Source organism: Camelus ferus, chromosome 25 (assembly GCF_009834535.1).
Source record: "Camelus ferus isolate YT-003-E chromosome 25, BCGSAC_Cfer_1.0, whole genome shotgun sequence".
In the NCBI taxonomy this organism is placed as follows: Eukaryota; Metazoa; Chordata; class Mammalia; order Artiodactyla; family Camelidae; genus Camelus; species Camelus ferus.
In genome coordinates this window covers 2,288,243-2,301,466 of record NC_045720.1, presented here as the reverse complement: position 1 = coordinate 2,301,466, position 13,224 = coordinate 2,288,243, and the positions used below count along the sequence as shown (strand labels likewise).

The 13,224-nt window shown below is 60.0% G+C and overlaps 1 protein-coding gene across 1 annotated transcript in view; it reads right to left on the bottom strand.

The window, feature by feature from the left end:
• LOC102517316 (maestro heat-like repeat family member 5) overlaps window positions 1–13,224 on the bottom strand; it is a 62,509-nt gene that overhangs the window by 26,679 nt on the left and 22,606 nt on the right. Inside the window, exons 8-17 of the mRNA XM_032467548.1 lie at window positions 13,000–13,116; window positions 12,426–12,545; window positions 11,169–11,315; window positions 10,386–10,508; window positions 9,555–9,634; window positions 7,186–7,321; window positions 5,519–5,821; window positions 3,870–3,974; window positions 2,488–2,623; window positions 2,066–2,238 (exon numbers count right to left, since the gene is read on the bottom strand). Of these exons, the coding sequence (XP_032323439.1) occupies window positions 2,066–2,238; window positions 2,488–2,623; window positions 3,870–3,974; window positions 5,519–5,821; window positions 7,186–7,321; window positions 9,555–9,634; window positions 10,386–10,508; window positions 11,169–11,315; window positions 12,426–12,545; window positions 13,000–13,116 (1,440 nt within the window). The remainder of the gene's footprint in view (window positions 1–2,065; window positions 2,239–2,487; window positions 2,624–3,869; window positions 3,975–5,518; window positions 5,822–7,185; window positions 7,322–9,554; window positions 9,635–10,385; window positions 10,509–11,168; window positions 11,316–12,425; window positions 12,546–12,999; window positions 13,117–13,224) is intronic.

Below are 13,224 nucleotides of genomic sequence, written 5' to 3'. Positions count from 1 at the left end.
CATTTGTTGTAAGATTACATTTAAAATTATTTGCTAAAATGTTAAATTTGTTAAGGTTTTAGTATTTAGAATGTCTTTCAAGGAATTCAACTTGGAATGGTGGTTAGGCCCTCAGAATCCCAGAACACTATCATCTCAGGATTGGTATCTTACTTCAGCCCACAGCGTGAATGAGAGTAAGACGGAGGTGACAGTGGTGGAGGATGTGGTGGTGGTGCTGGACATGGTGGTGGTGGAGGACATGGTGGTGCTGGTGGTGGTGGACATAGTGGTGGTGGTGGTGGACGTAGTGGTGTTGGTGGTGGAGGACATGGTGGTGGTGGAGGACATAATGGTGGTGGTGGTGGAGGACGTGGTGGTGGTGGTGATGATGTGGTGGTGGTGATGGTGGTTACAGTGGTAGTGGTAGTGATAATCATGGTGGTGATGGTGGTGATGATGACGGTTATGGTGGAGGCGGTGTAGGATGATGTGATGACGACAGTGGTGGTGATGAAGGTGCAGTGTATACAAGAGCATGTGGGGACTCCAGGCCAGATTTGGGACCAGCAGCCAGGTCTGTTCTCCATCCCATTCTTTCCCAGAACTACCATCCCTTGATTAGCAGACCCTCCCATCCTCTCCCCTTTCTGTACTCGGTCTGGCATTGCCTCTTGTCCAAGGGGAGCCAGACCTGAATGCTCACTCCCTGTGTGCAGGAGCCATGCAGAGCTGGGCATACTGCCCTTCCCACGCCTTTGACCCTATGTTCCTAGTCATTCAGGCCACCTGAGGGCCCAAGTGGTCCAGGGCCCCTTAACTGCTTGTCTCCACTGAGCCCCTGGGGAGCCTTCCCCCTGGCCCTGCCTCTGCCCCCAGCCCAGGTTCTTTGGCATAAACTAAAGCCATGCTGGGTTTCCCCATTCTGGGCCTGGACAACGGATGCATCGTCCCCAGGCTTTAGATTTAAAGCCCTTCTAAACTTCTGATTGCCCTCGGCAGGCTGACAGCCCACTGCAGCTGCAGAGAACATGTGGGCTCTGAAGACAGACAGGGGACCTGCTAGCCCAGTGCTGTCGCTTCATCATTTGGTTCAACTTGGTTCAACATAGTCGGTGTTACTGAAGCCTGGCTCTACCCGTACCAGGCCCTGTGCTGGGCCCTGGTGCGACCCCGCTTCTGGCCTGGAGGTTTAATGGGGAGACTGAACAGCACACCAAGCACAGGGGTCTCATTAGTCACGGGGTCAACAGCAAGAAAGGGTGAGTTGAAGTCACCACAGCAGAGGCATGAGCTGACAACCCCGAAACACGAGGCTCCAGGAAACACGGCCTGTCCAGCCCACACCCTGCGCCTCAGCCTCGCTCATCTTCAGAAAAGAACAAAATGGCACACAGACACAGGGTGTCACTAGGGACAGAATGAAAGGGACGTGTGGGAACTGCTGGGCACCCCGAGCCACGGACGGAGGAGCATCTGGCTGCAGGAGATGAGATGGCAGCGGAAGAGGGGAGACGCGGCATGCCTTCAGAGGAGGAGGGTTTGGCTTTCATTGAATTAAGAGAGGCCCCTGGGAAAATGAGGAAGGCGGGACTGTTTCTGCAGAGTGGTCATCCCGCAAAATCAGACTCAAAGGGAAAGACGTCATACGGCGCCTCCAAGAAAACCGACCACGGGAGCTGCCCTGCCAGCACCGTATATCAGGAGCTCCCGGTGGCTGGACGTCATTGGTAACACTGGGCCCATTTCGCAGAGGAAGACTGAGGCTCAGAGAGAAGGGGCTTGTCCAAGGTCCCATAGAGCTGGAACTCAAGCCTGGCTGCTGGCCCCAGAGTTGGTCCCCTCCCCCTCCCTCCAAGCCCACACCCCCCTTCCCCAGGCCAGTGCGGGGGTGGGGTGGGGGTGGGCAGGGGTTCCCCAAAGCTGTCAGTTAGTCACCAGAGATGCAGATGAGGTCCCAGCCTCGGTTTTAATATTTATGCCCTGGCCCTGCAGGAGCCCCATTACTGGGGTGGCAGTCGGGGTCGGAGCAGAGCATGGCCACGCCCTCCCTCCCAGACCTGCCCAGGATTCTAAGGGCTTTGACCTTGATGACTTGGGAGCTGCCGGGCTGGGAGGTGTGGTCCTTCGGAAGTGCCACCTCCTGGGTGATGGGGAGAGCGGCCCTCTGGTCCCTGCCGCTCCAGACGGGGATCTCATCCACGCCGGCCTGGGAGAGCGGCTTGGGGGCTGAGGCTCGCGCCTGCGAAGCTTCCCCTGCTGGCCCAGGGCAGGAGTGGGCAGAGGTGAGGGTGGGCAAAGGCAGTCTTGCGGTTTAGGTTGGGACTGGCAGGAGGTAGGGTGGGGTCATTTGTAAACAAGATCATGCCTGTGTCCAAATTTGGGGATGGGAGTCAGTGGATCTGGTGATCAGGGCAAGGCTATGGCTGAGGTTAGAGGTGGGTCTGGGGGAACTCTGGGAACGCTGGGGTGGGAGTGGGTCCACTGTGGTGGTCTGCAGAGGCTCACCTCTCTGGCGCATCAGGAGCTGGTAGAGGTGGCCCATCCCTTCCAGGCTGGAGCACTGGGTGGCCTTGTCTGGGTCTTGGCACAGAATCCCCAGCATGCCCATCAGCTGTCCAATCCGTTTGAAGTCCTCTTTTGGCTGCGGTGAGAGTGCAGGGGAATTGCTGAGATCAGATCCCCACCCTGCCACGCACCTACCCCTGGCGTGGCCAGCATCAGATTAGATCCCCACAAATGGTGCACCTGGGCTGGGATTTGGGTCTGGGCAAAATGTGAAGAGTGGGTGGCCGAAAAACTCAGAGATCAAGAGAAACAATATTTTCATGTAATATTTATAAAAATAAAAAAGGATGCAAAAAATCCATGATGCACAAAGTTTCAAAATTGTAAATAAAGACAAGATATGACCCTGCACTTCTGGCCTGGCCTCACTCACCTCACCCTAATCCCGGCCCTAGTTCCAGTAAAACTTTATTCACAACAACAGGTGGCCAGCCCACGGGCTGCAGTTTGCCTACATGCTTATTTAAAGCATGACATTAAAATATTTATCTTGCTGGCAGACCGTTTCAGCACCCCCATAAATTTTGTGTCCTGAGGCAAGTACCTCTCCCAGTCCCAGTCCTATGTTGTGGAAATTGATTTTGAGTAAACTGAAGACACTTTGAACCCCTCTAGAGGGGTTCTCTGCATCAAAGGGATGCTGGAGGAGTCTGCGCAGCGAGCTCGCCTTTGGCAGAACCATCCCTGCTTCTCAACAGCTCTCAGCCTCTCCGCCTTCATTAGGAAGCCCGCCTGCCAGGCATCGGCCAGGGAACTGATTTCCTCCTCTCCCCGCCAGTCTCCCTGAGGAACTGATGCTGATTTTGGCTGATAAACGCAGAACCGCTCACTCCCTGGACATGTGCCGATGTTCATTCAACCCAAGGGCATTAGTGACAGATGGTGGTTAAGCCATGACCCATGAAACATGGGATGGTGATGGACGAGGCAGAGGGATGGTGACTGCTCCACGCAGAGCTGCCAACGCTAGTCTGGGGCAGGGCCGCCACCCATCTGATTCCCATTGTATCCCTCTGAGGCAGACTCATTTCCTCCCATGTCCCTGAGACACAGCCTCATGGTGGAGAACCTGCCCAAGGCTTCAAGGTGTATTGGCAGGGCACCTGGGTTCAGCGCCCAGCTCGGAGGCATTGAGCAGGGGTACCCAACGCCCAGCCCAGCCTGTTTCCTCCTGTGTAAAAAGGAGGATCACCTGCCAGGCCGCAGGAGACTGAGATCCACCCTGTCCTGGTGGCAGGGACCCCTCGGGCCTTGAACCCCACGATCCTTGGTGGGCTCCAGGAGAAAGGCAGCTTGGCTCGGGTAGCAGAGCGGGTACTCACGTCCAGGTAGAGGTTGTGGCTCAGGAACTTGAGGAGGGACATGCAGCTGTGTACCGCCCGCTGCCGCTCGTGCGCCTTCTCTGACGCCAGCCATCTGTACATGTGCTGCAGGTGGGTGGGGGCAGGGAGGGGTGCTGCAGCCTGGGACCCCAGCTCTGAGCAAGCTCTGGCCTGCCCTGGGCCCAGACTCTACCCTCCTGGTCCAGGTCATGCCTGTCATCTTCCCAGACCACACCCCTGGGTCCAGGACCCTCCCACTTTGGCTCAGGCCCCGCCCACTGGCCCAAGCCACGCCCACCGCCCACACCCTCGCCCCAGGCCCTTCACTCCCAGCCAAGGCCCAGGCCCCTTGACATCCGCCACTGGCCCTGTCTAGCCTTCCCTGTCCCTTTGCACAGCCTGGGCTAATCCCTCTGCTCCAGGCAGCCCTGCCCCAGAGGAGGAGTCATTTCTTCCTCTTGTAGCTGGCGCGCCCCTCCTGCTCAAAGCCCTTTGAGACGCCTGGGCCTTAACCTGTTTCTCCCAATGTACTTCTTTCCAGAACAATGCTTTTCAGGGCACACCACAACTGCACAGAATTACAAAGGAATACAAAGGCACATTGAAACAGTTACGCCAAACACTGTTCCGCCACCTTTGAGCCTCTTTGTTAAGGGGATTGATGAACAGTTAGTAATTTTGAGGCTGGAAGAGGATAAACAGTGTTGGGAGGTTCTGTGACTTGGTCACGTCCTGGGGCAGCAACTGTGACTTCCACCGGTGGCAGACACAGCCCTGCTGGCGCTGCTGTGGTTAGTGGGCAACATTCGGGCGTGGGCTGGGGTGGGGATGCTACTCTGCAGCTCGAGCTGAGGGAAGAGGCAGACGCACTTCCTCCTGGCCGTGCTCACTCACCCCGACTTCCATCTGTGCACCCCCGGTCGGATGCTTCGGGGCTCCCCTCACCTCCTCGGGGCCTCTAAGCCTCAGGTGGCCTGGCCCCTGCTGACCAAAACTCACCCTAGCCCACGGCCCTGGCCTCGGTGCCTTCCCCATGCTCTGGCCACATGCAGCCTCTCTCCATTCTGGCCCACTGTGCTCACTGTTTCGGCTCACCTTTGCCCCCGACGTGCCCTCTGCCTGCGGGGTCCTTCCCTTCCCACCCTGCGACCTTCTCAGTCCTCACTCAGGTGAAGGCCCCCCATCCCTGACCTCCGATGCCCCCAGCAGAGGCAGCCTCCCCTGTCTGGGCCCGCCCTCATCCCTGGACTGTCCCTTTCTGTCGACTGGTCTCCCTCCTATCGGGAGGGGCTCCCTCCACAGAGGGCAGTGACAGAGTAGGGGTGGGGAACTTGTGAGACCCCGTTACAGGTGGCTACAAAGGAGGTTCTCTCAGTGGGAAGGAGGGCAGGTCCTGCCAGGCCACAGCCTGTTTCCTCACCAGTGCCCTGTGGTGTAGCATTCATGGTCCCCTTGCCACCAGGCTGTACTAGCCTCCCCTACTTGTCCCCAACCACTGTGATCCCTAACAATGACCAGCCCTCGAGCCTCTGTGTTCCTGGAGGATGGCCCACCCTCGGTTCAGGCCCTCCCCGCCTCCTGTGGGGCACCCTCCTCCGTCCACCCTCTGCCCCCTGTGCCGCCCCTGCCCTGCCCCGCCCCGCCCTCACCGACAGCAGGAAATGCAGCTCGTCGGGCGTGGGGTTCTGCGTGATGAAGCTCTGCAGCATCTGGCCCAGTGCCTCCAAGGTCTTGTTGTAGAGGGTCTGCGCAGGGATGCGGGGCAGGTCAGGTGGCCGCCAAGCCCCAGGGGGATGGAGGTCTGTGGCCTGCTGAGGGGCCCGAGTCCCCGGCCTCTCCATGCCCATGATGCCCGCTTCCCGCCCTGGAGAAATCTGACGTCCCTGGGCCAGGTTGCACACCAGCGAGCTCCCACCAGGCCCAGGAAGACCCCCACCGTCCCCACTGGGCAGCTGGGGAGAGTGGGTGGGGGCAGTCTGGGATCTGCCCCAGGACACAGATTTCTCGGTGGCCGAGGCAGGTTCATGTCCAAGTTCGCAGGCGTGCGGCTGCACAAGACCTGGCTCGGGGAGCTCTGTGTGCTCCATTCAACGCTCTGTTGTCGCCATCCGGAGATTCTCAAAAACTTATGAACAGAGGCCCCACATTTTTGTTTTGCCCTGGTCCTGATTCCCAGGTGTCCCACAAGAGACCCCCAATCTTTGCTGCTTGGCTTGTCAGGGAGGGAGGGGCCACAAGGTGTACCCATTGGAGCAGAGCCCTGGGTGCTGGCCATCAACTCCCTGGGGGGCTCACTTCAGCTCTCTGAGCCCATCTTTGTCACCTGAGAACTGGGCTGGAGCCAGGGTAGAGGTGGACACGGGATACGAATGAACAGGACCCCCAGCCCAGCGCCTGGCTCCGTGGAGTCGCACTCCTGAGGGGAGTCAGCCGTGAGGTCGTCATCTAGTAATGGGGCACCCTGGGCCCCTTCTGGAGGGCTGCTGCAGTGGCATTGCCCCGGGTCCAGAGGGTCCCTCATTCTCACCCCATACCCAAGGTGCTTATCTGTGAGGTTCCGGCCTGGACCCAGCCTGGACGTGTGGCGTGAAGACCAGCGCCCCAGGGGCAGGGGTGGGGTTCAACCCTGACTCTCCCTTGACACATCCATTTCTCTGAGCTGCTTTCCTCACTCTCTGGGTGGCTTGCTGCTGGGAAGGTGAGCTAATGCTTATTATACTGGGCCTGGCACACAGCAGGTGCTCGGTTAACATCGACTCCCGCCCTTTGCGCTGACACAGGGCGCCAGGCGCTGGCGGGCCTGGGGACGGCGGGCACTCGCCCCCTGGTGGCGGCTGCCCACAATGGCAGCTTCTCCCTGCCGTGCGGAGTCCCTTTAACCCAGGAGGGGATGGGTGTCCGGCCTGGGGAGTGGAGAGTGCATCAGAGCTCCTTCCTCCAGCCACTAGGGCAGCAGAGGTGGCTGCGTGGCTGACACTGAGGCTGCATGCTCCCAGTGCCTGCAGGGAAGAAGGGAGGCCATTTACACTCCTATTTATAGAGCATCGCTCTTCACCAGACGCTGAAACCCCGTGTCTCCTCTCACCCTGAGTGCTGGGCACCTTTAGCACTAGGATGATCACTCCCACTTTACAGGTGGGCAGATGGAGGCTCAGAGCACTTAAGAAACATGCCCAGGGTCCTCCGGCCCTGGCCTGGGGGTGACCAGCGGCGCTGCCCGTCCAGCCTGCCCCTTCCAAAGCTGAGAGCAGCAGACAGAGCTGGACAGCCTGTCCGAGGAGCCCCTCTCGAAGGGGTGCAAGTGCCAGGCTCGCACCTGTATGTTGGGCGGCTCCAGATAGAGGCAGGTGTGCTTCTCTAGGACTTCCAGTAGTGGCAGGGACAACACACTGCGGAGGCTGATGGTCAGAAGCCGAGATTTCTTTTCCAAGTCCAGGGGTGGCCTCAGCTTACTGTGCGGATGGAGGGCAAAGGTGGTGAGGGAGGGGCAGGGGCGGGATGGGCAGTGACTGGGAAGGGGCCACCTGCCAGGACAGAAGTTGGCGAGCCTGGAGAAGTGGAGCCTCGAGAAGTGGAGCCTCTCGGAACACTTCTGCTTTTGCCCAGAGGCTCACAGGCACACTTCTGCCTCCCGGCCTTTCCCCCCCAGGGCTGTGAGGGCTTCTGGGCAGGATTTGTAAGGGCCCGGGCCTGGCTGGGAGCAGGACTTGAGAAGCCCTGAGCCCGGCTCCCTTTGCAGGGCGGGCTGGTCTTGCCCCAGCCCTGGTTACACCTTTGGGAACTTAGCAGCTCTGTGCTGGCCAATGATGCTAACTTTCTATCTTTGAGGTGGGAATGAATAATAATACCGTGTATTGGGTGCCTCCTATGTGCCAGTGTCGCCAAGCACTTCACCTGGGGTAGGGCTGCTGGGCCATCCCATGAGCTGGCGGTTTTTCCTGTTTTATATGACCCTGCCCTGAATCCGCTTCCCTTCTGGGTGGCACCCCATCTCTCTCCTCCCCTTATCCTCGAACCCCTAGAAGGATGGTCTGCACTGACCCCCCCAGCTCTCCCTGCCCCCTTCAAATCCTCCCAACCAGACTTTCACCCTGAACATCCCCTGCTCCCGGCCTGTCACGGGTGGTCTCCGCCTGGCAGTTCCGAGGCCTGGCGGCCGCCAGTAGCTTTGAGGAACTGATCACCTGCTCCTTGGAATGCTCCTTCCCCGCCCCCGGCTCACCGCCACTCCCTGCCTCCCCAGCGCTCCTGCTCCGCCTCCGCCACTGGCTCCGCCCCTTTCCTCACCCTCTCCGCACTGGGTGCCCCAGCCCAGGCCTTAGTCCTCTTCTCCTTCCCATCCCTGGCCTAAAATGCCATCTGAATGCTGATGATCTTGACCTTGGGTCTGCAGTCTGGGCCTCACCTCAACTCCAGACTCACTGCCCACTGAGTGGTCCCATGAACTCACCATGGAGAAGCCAGACATCTCTCTCAAATATGATTTCCACAAAGGCCCCTCCTGTATGACCTTCCCTGTGACCCTGGGGCCTCATCTGGAACCCCATTTCTCACTCACGCCACTCCAGCCACTCTGGCCCTTTGCTGGTCCTCCAGCCTCAGGGCCTTTGCACTTGCCTTCCCCTTGGCTGGGTACCCCAGGGCTCATTCTCTTACCTTTGGGTCTTTGTTCAGTCTCTTAACGGAAGCCTTAGGGTGCTGGGCACACCAGAGGTGCTCAGTCACTCAATCCTCAGTCAACAGATTCTCCTTGACTCAGCACTAAGTCTCACTTAGTCCTCAGCTCTGTGAGGGTTTGTATTCCCTCCCTGTCTTGTTACCCCCGCCTCATTTTTCTTCATTACCTTCATCAGTCCCTGATATGTGTGGCTTGCTCATTCTGTCCCCATCCCCAGATGTCAGCTTTTAGAGAACAAGGACCGTCCCTGCTGGTTCACAGCTGGTCCCAGAACTCAGAACAGTGCCTAGAGCACCATAGGTGCTCAGCAGTTACTTATGGAATGAGCGAACCAGGAATCTGAGGCTTGCAGAGGTGAAGTACCTGGGTGGAGTTGGGATTTGAACCTGGCCTCCCTGCTCTGGGGAAGGCCCACCCAGCTCCACTTGCCACCCTGCCCAGGGCAGTACTGGGCCCGGGGGGTGCATGACGGTGGCCTGCACTCCCTCTGCAGTCTGAGAGCAGGCAGCCCTGAAGTCCCTGCCCTCCACTTCCTCTTCAGGGTCCCCTTGTCGCCGCCAGTGTAGGGAGGCTGGTACAGCCTTGCCCCACCCGCAGCCGCACAGCTAAATCAGGACCCACCCTTCACCCAGGAATCCCTTCACCCTCTGGGCTCTGGCCTCCCTCCCGTCCCTGGGATGCTGGATGGAGTCCAGTTTCCCTTTGTACTTCCTTCCCCAACTTCTGGAGTTTGCTCTAGACTCTGCCTGTGGCTGGGGTCTTACCATGAATGACGCTCTGACCTTGAGTGTCTGGGGAGGTCAGCTGACTCTGGGGTCACCCAATGCTCTGGCCGCCATAAGCTGCCACTTGCCCCCACACTGTGGCCTGCGCTGGCTCAGGCCCGACCCCTGTCCAGCAGGGCCTTGATGTCTGATCTCTCCTACTTCACTGTCCTGCTGGTACCAAGCCTGAGTGGGGAAGCTGCGTTTGACGCTGAGGACCCTGTGTGGGGCTGGGGGGCCTACCAGAGCCTGGAGATGATGTGGATGGTCTGCTGGCGGGTCGACGTGCACAGGGTGTCTTGGGGTTCCTTCTCCATCAAAAGCTGCAAATGCCCAGGTGAAGGCTGAGTCACTCACGCCTGGGCCTGTCCCACTTCTGACCAAGTCTCACCCCTGTCTAAAGGCCTTGGTGGCCAGCCCCTCTGTAACCCACTGGACTGTGCTCTAGCTCCCCACCTACCGGGGGCCGTGGCTCCCACTCAGAGAACTCGAGCACAGACTTTGGAATCAGATGGGTCATGTCTGAATCCTGGCTGCCCACATGCTAGCTGCATGACCTTGGGCAAATCTCCAAACTGCACTGAGCTTTGTTGACCCACAGCTACCACGTTGCCCGTGTGTTACATGTGAAGCAAGGCATGCAAAGCAGTGAGTCCCAGCAGGAGCCCAGTGAGAACTGTTCTTACTGTCATACTATCACTATGATAACTCTCTATCACTCGTGCACGTCCTCCCCTACCCCAGGCGTCCTGGGGGCCCCAGGTCTCTAGTAACCAGTGGCCTGAGCTAGGCCAGTATTAGCAGAAGGGGTGGTGCTGGTCTTTCTGGGTCTCAGCCTCATCAGCTGTGAGGTGGAGGTACCTGGCCAGCTCAGGATCATGGTAAGAACCAAGCGGTGTGGGCGATGTGGACGTGTGTCCAGGTGGGAAAGCCCGTGAGGGGCTGGTACATGCTCTAGGAGTCCAGTCTGCCACCCCTCTCCCAGTGGACGCCTCCCCCGGAGGCCACCGCTCTGAGGGAGGTGCCCCTCCGCCCCGGGGAAGCCCCCCCTCCACCCCAGGACCTTGCGCTCACCATCAGACACTCGAGGAGCTCGGAGGTCTGGGAGAACTCGTAGCTTTGCGCCCCTTCGCTGCGGCTGATGGCCCCCACCAGCATGAGGACGCCCGCGAGGAAGCTCTGCTTCAGGGTCTCGTCCTGGCATGCGGTCAGGCGGCGGGGCAAGGGGGTGGGGCCGGGGGGGCAGGAGGGCACAAGAGTCGTGGTCACACGTGGCAGCAGGGCCATGGCCAAGGGGGTGAGTAGAGACCTTCAGGTGGGGTCGCACACATGGGCTTTGTTTTTGTGGGGGACCCCTGTGATATTTTTTGAGAATGTGAATACACTGATGACACTTAAGCATCAGGAGGTGCCTGTAGGGAGCCCGGTGTCCAGCTTCGTGTGATGCGTGGCTACCCCAGGTCCAAAGGCCTCAGCTCTGCAGTGGCCCCATGGGGCTGCCTGGCCCCTCAGTTTTGGGGTGAGGCCCCGGCACAGGGTGTGTCAGGGGACTGTTGTCACAGGGAGTGATGGGAGTTCCTCTGAACTTCCAAACCCCTGAGTAAAAACCCAGGGTTTGCTTTAAGGGGAGAAGTGGGGTTAAGGTGGGTCATCACAAAGGCCCCCAAAGCTTCAGGTGGGAAGGACGGATGAGGAGGGAGGGCAATGGGGAGGCTCGGCTCAGCTCTGCATGATTCCAGGGTGGGTGGGAGGTGGGGGGTGGGCTTCAAGGCCCTGGAAGGCCTGGAACTCAGACTCAGACTCTGGCAGGGCCCCGGGCTGTGATGAGGCTGGGCTCCGGGGCAGAAGGGGTCCTACCCAGGAGCTGCAGTGGAAGTAGAAGATCATGCGCGACAAGATGTTGTCCACCCACGGGAGGATGTGGGCCTTGGCCTTGGCCGCCATCTGCCCGTAGGCCAGGAGGATGGTGCTGCTGGCCCACTTCCACCGCAGGTCCTCCGAGTTCTGCGCACAGGCGGGTGGGGTGGGGCAGGTCAGGAGCACCAGGGCCCTGCTGAGCCCTCCGCCGGGGGAGCAGTGACCGAAGGTGCCCCAGGCCCTCGTGGGGTCCTGGAGGCAGGGTGTTCTGAGGGCTGGTGGGCCTCAGTCTGCCTCACTAGGAAGGTAGGGAAAATGGAATTTCCCCCCCTGGGGGTTGGGAGGGGCCTTATGGGGTGACCTAGGGCTGTATGCGGGGATGCTTGGCTCTGCCAGAACAGGCTGGAGTCCAAGCCCCTCACCCTCCCGGCCTCATCATCGCCCCTTCCCCAGGAGCCCAGGGCCTGTCCCCTTTTTCACCCTGCCTCAGGCTGCTGGGGGCCTGGGAGGGTTGTTCCTGGACCCAGACCCAGAGACATGGCGATGGGACACCTGGAGCTTTGGCTCCAGGCAAGACCCAGAGAGCTGGGAAGGACACGTGGGACATGCCCGGTGTCACCCGAGGACACCACTGCCATCAGTGATGAGACCCCCTCTGAGGGTCTGAGAGGCGGGTCGCAGACCCCGCTCTGCCGCCTGCTGGCGGCAGGACACCCGGGAGGCGGCTGGCCGGCCACCCCTAGGCCGCCAGCTTTCCTTAGGGCTCTTCCCCCGCTGTCCTGCCCAGGCTCCCTTTCCACAGTCCCAGGCGCTGCTTCTGCCCGTGGGCGTCATCCGGGGGCCGTGAGGGCGGGAGCCGCTCCGCTCATCAGCGGGGGCCCAGGGCTGACCGCTGGCCCTTGTCTTGTGCTCTGGATGAGGCCCAGGATCAAACAGCCACTAAGGAACACACAGCAGGTGCCACAGCCGTGCCGGGAGCTGTCACCCGAGCACCCGCTAAGTTGGCCTCCCAGCCAGGCTCCCTTCCATCCCAGCAGCTGTGAGGAGGAGTTACTATTCAAGAGGAGGAAACTGAGGCACAGGGGTCACACACAGGTGGGCACAGAGGCGGGAACAAAGCTCAGGACGCATGGTCCAAAGCCCCTTCCCCTAATTCGCCCCAGAATCCCCCTCCTCAGAGGCCTAGACCTTCATGGAGGGTTGGGTCCCATTGTCCCAGTCCCTGGCCAAGGCCCCCGACCCCCAGGGAGCCAGTACCTTAGGGGAGAAGCTGTGCAAGCTCCATTTGACAGGCGTGCTCCGGCCAAACTGCTCCAGGACGGCCCAGACATGGTCCAGGTGGCGGGCTGCAGCCAGCCCCACCGTGAAAGCGATGCCCTGCGGGGGCGGGGGCCAGGGTCACGGAAGCTGGGTGGCTGAACCAGGCCTGCCCCTCACCTGGGGGTGTGGAAACTGAGGCCCAGAAAGGGAGGGGACTTGTCTGAGGTCACAGGGCATCTGCTTCCCACCCCTACCCTCTTGAGGACATGCATCTCTGAGCCCACCCTCGTGGGCATCTCTTTATAGGGGCTGGCAGTGGGGGTGGGGCAGGAGGGAGAGGTGACTCCTTAGAGGTCTGTTACCACTGCCACCACCCCCACCCAGCTCTGGGCAGACCTGTGCCAGAGGTGGGAATGAGAGTCCAGGAAATAGATGTGAGACAAGGAAGAGGACATAGCTGTGGTGGACTCAGAGTGTGACCAGAGTCGGGGCTCAGGGTGTGACCAGGATCAGGCTAATCCTATGGTCGGGGTCAGGTGGTTGGGGGATGGGGTGGGGGCTAGGTCCTCACCTCCCTTTGCTTGGGCCACTGGTGGGACGTTTCCAGGAGGGTCCTCAGGTGTGTCCTAACTGTGGTGCTATTGTCCTCAGCTTGAAGGATCAGCCCATAGTAGAGGAACAGGAAGGCCTAGGGGAGGGTTCAACTTCTTGTCCTGAGCCTGACCCCTCCTCGCGTCCACCCCTGTCCACCCCTGTCCACCCCAGATGGTCTGCCACTTCCCCTGTCCAGGTTCCC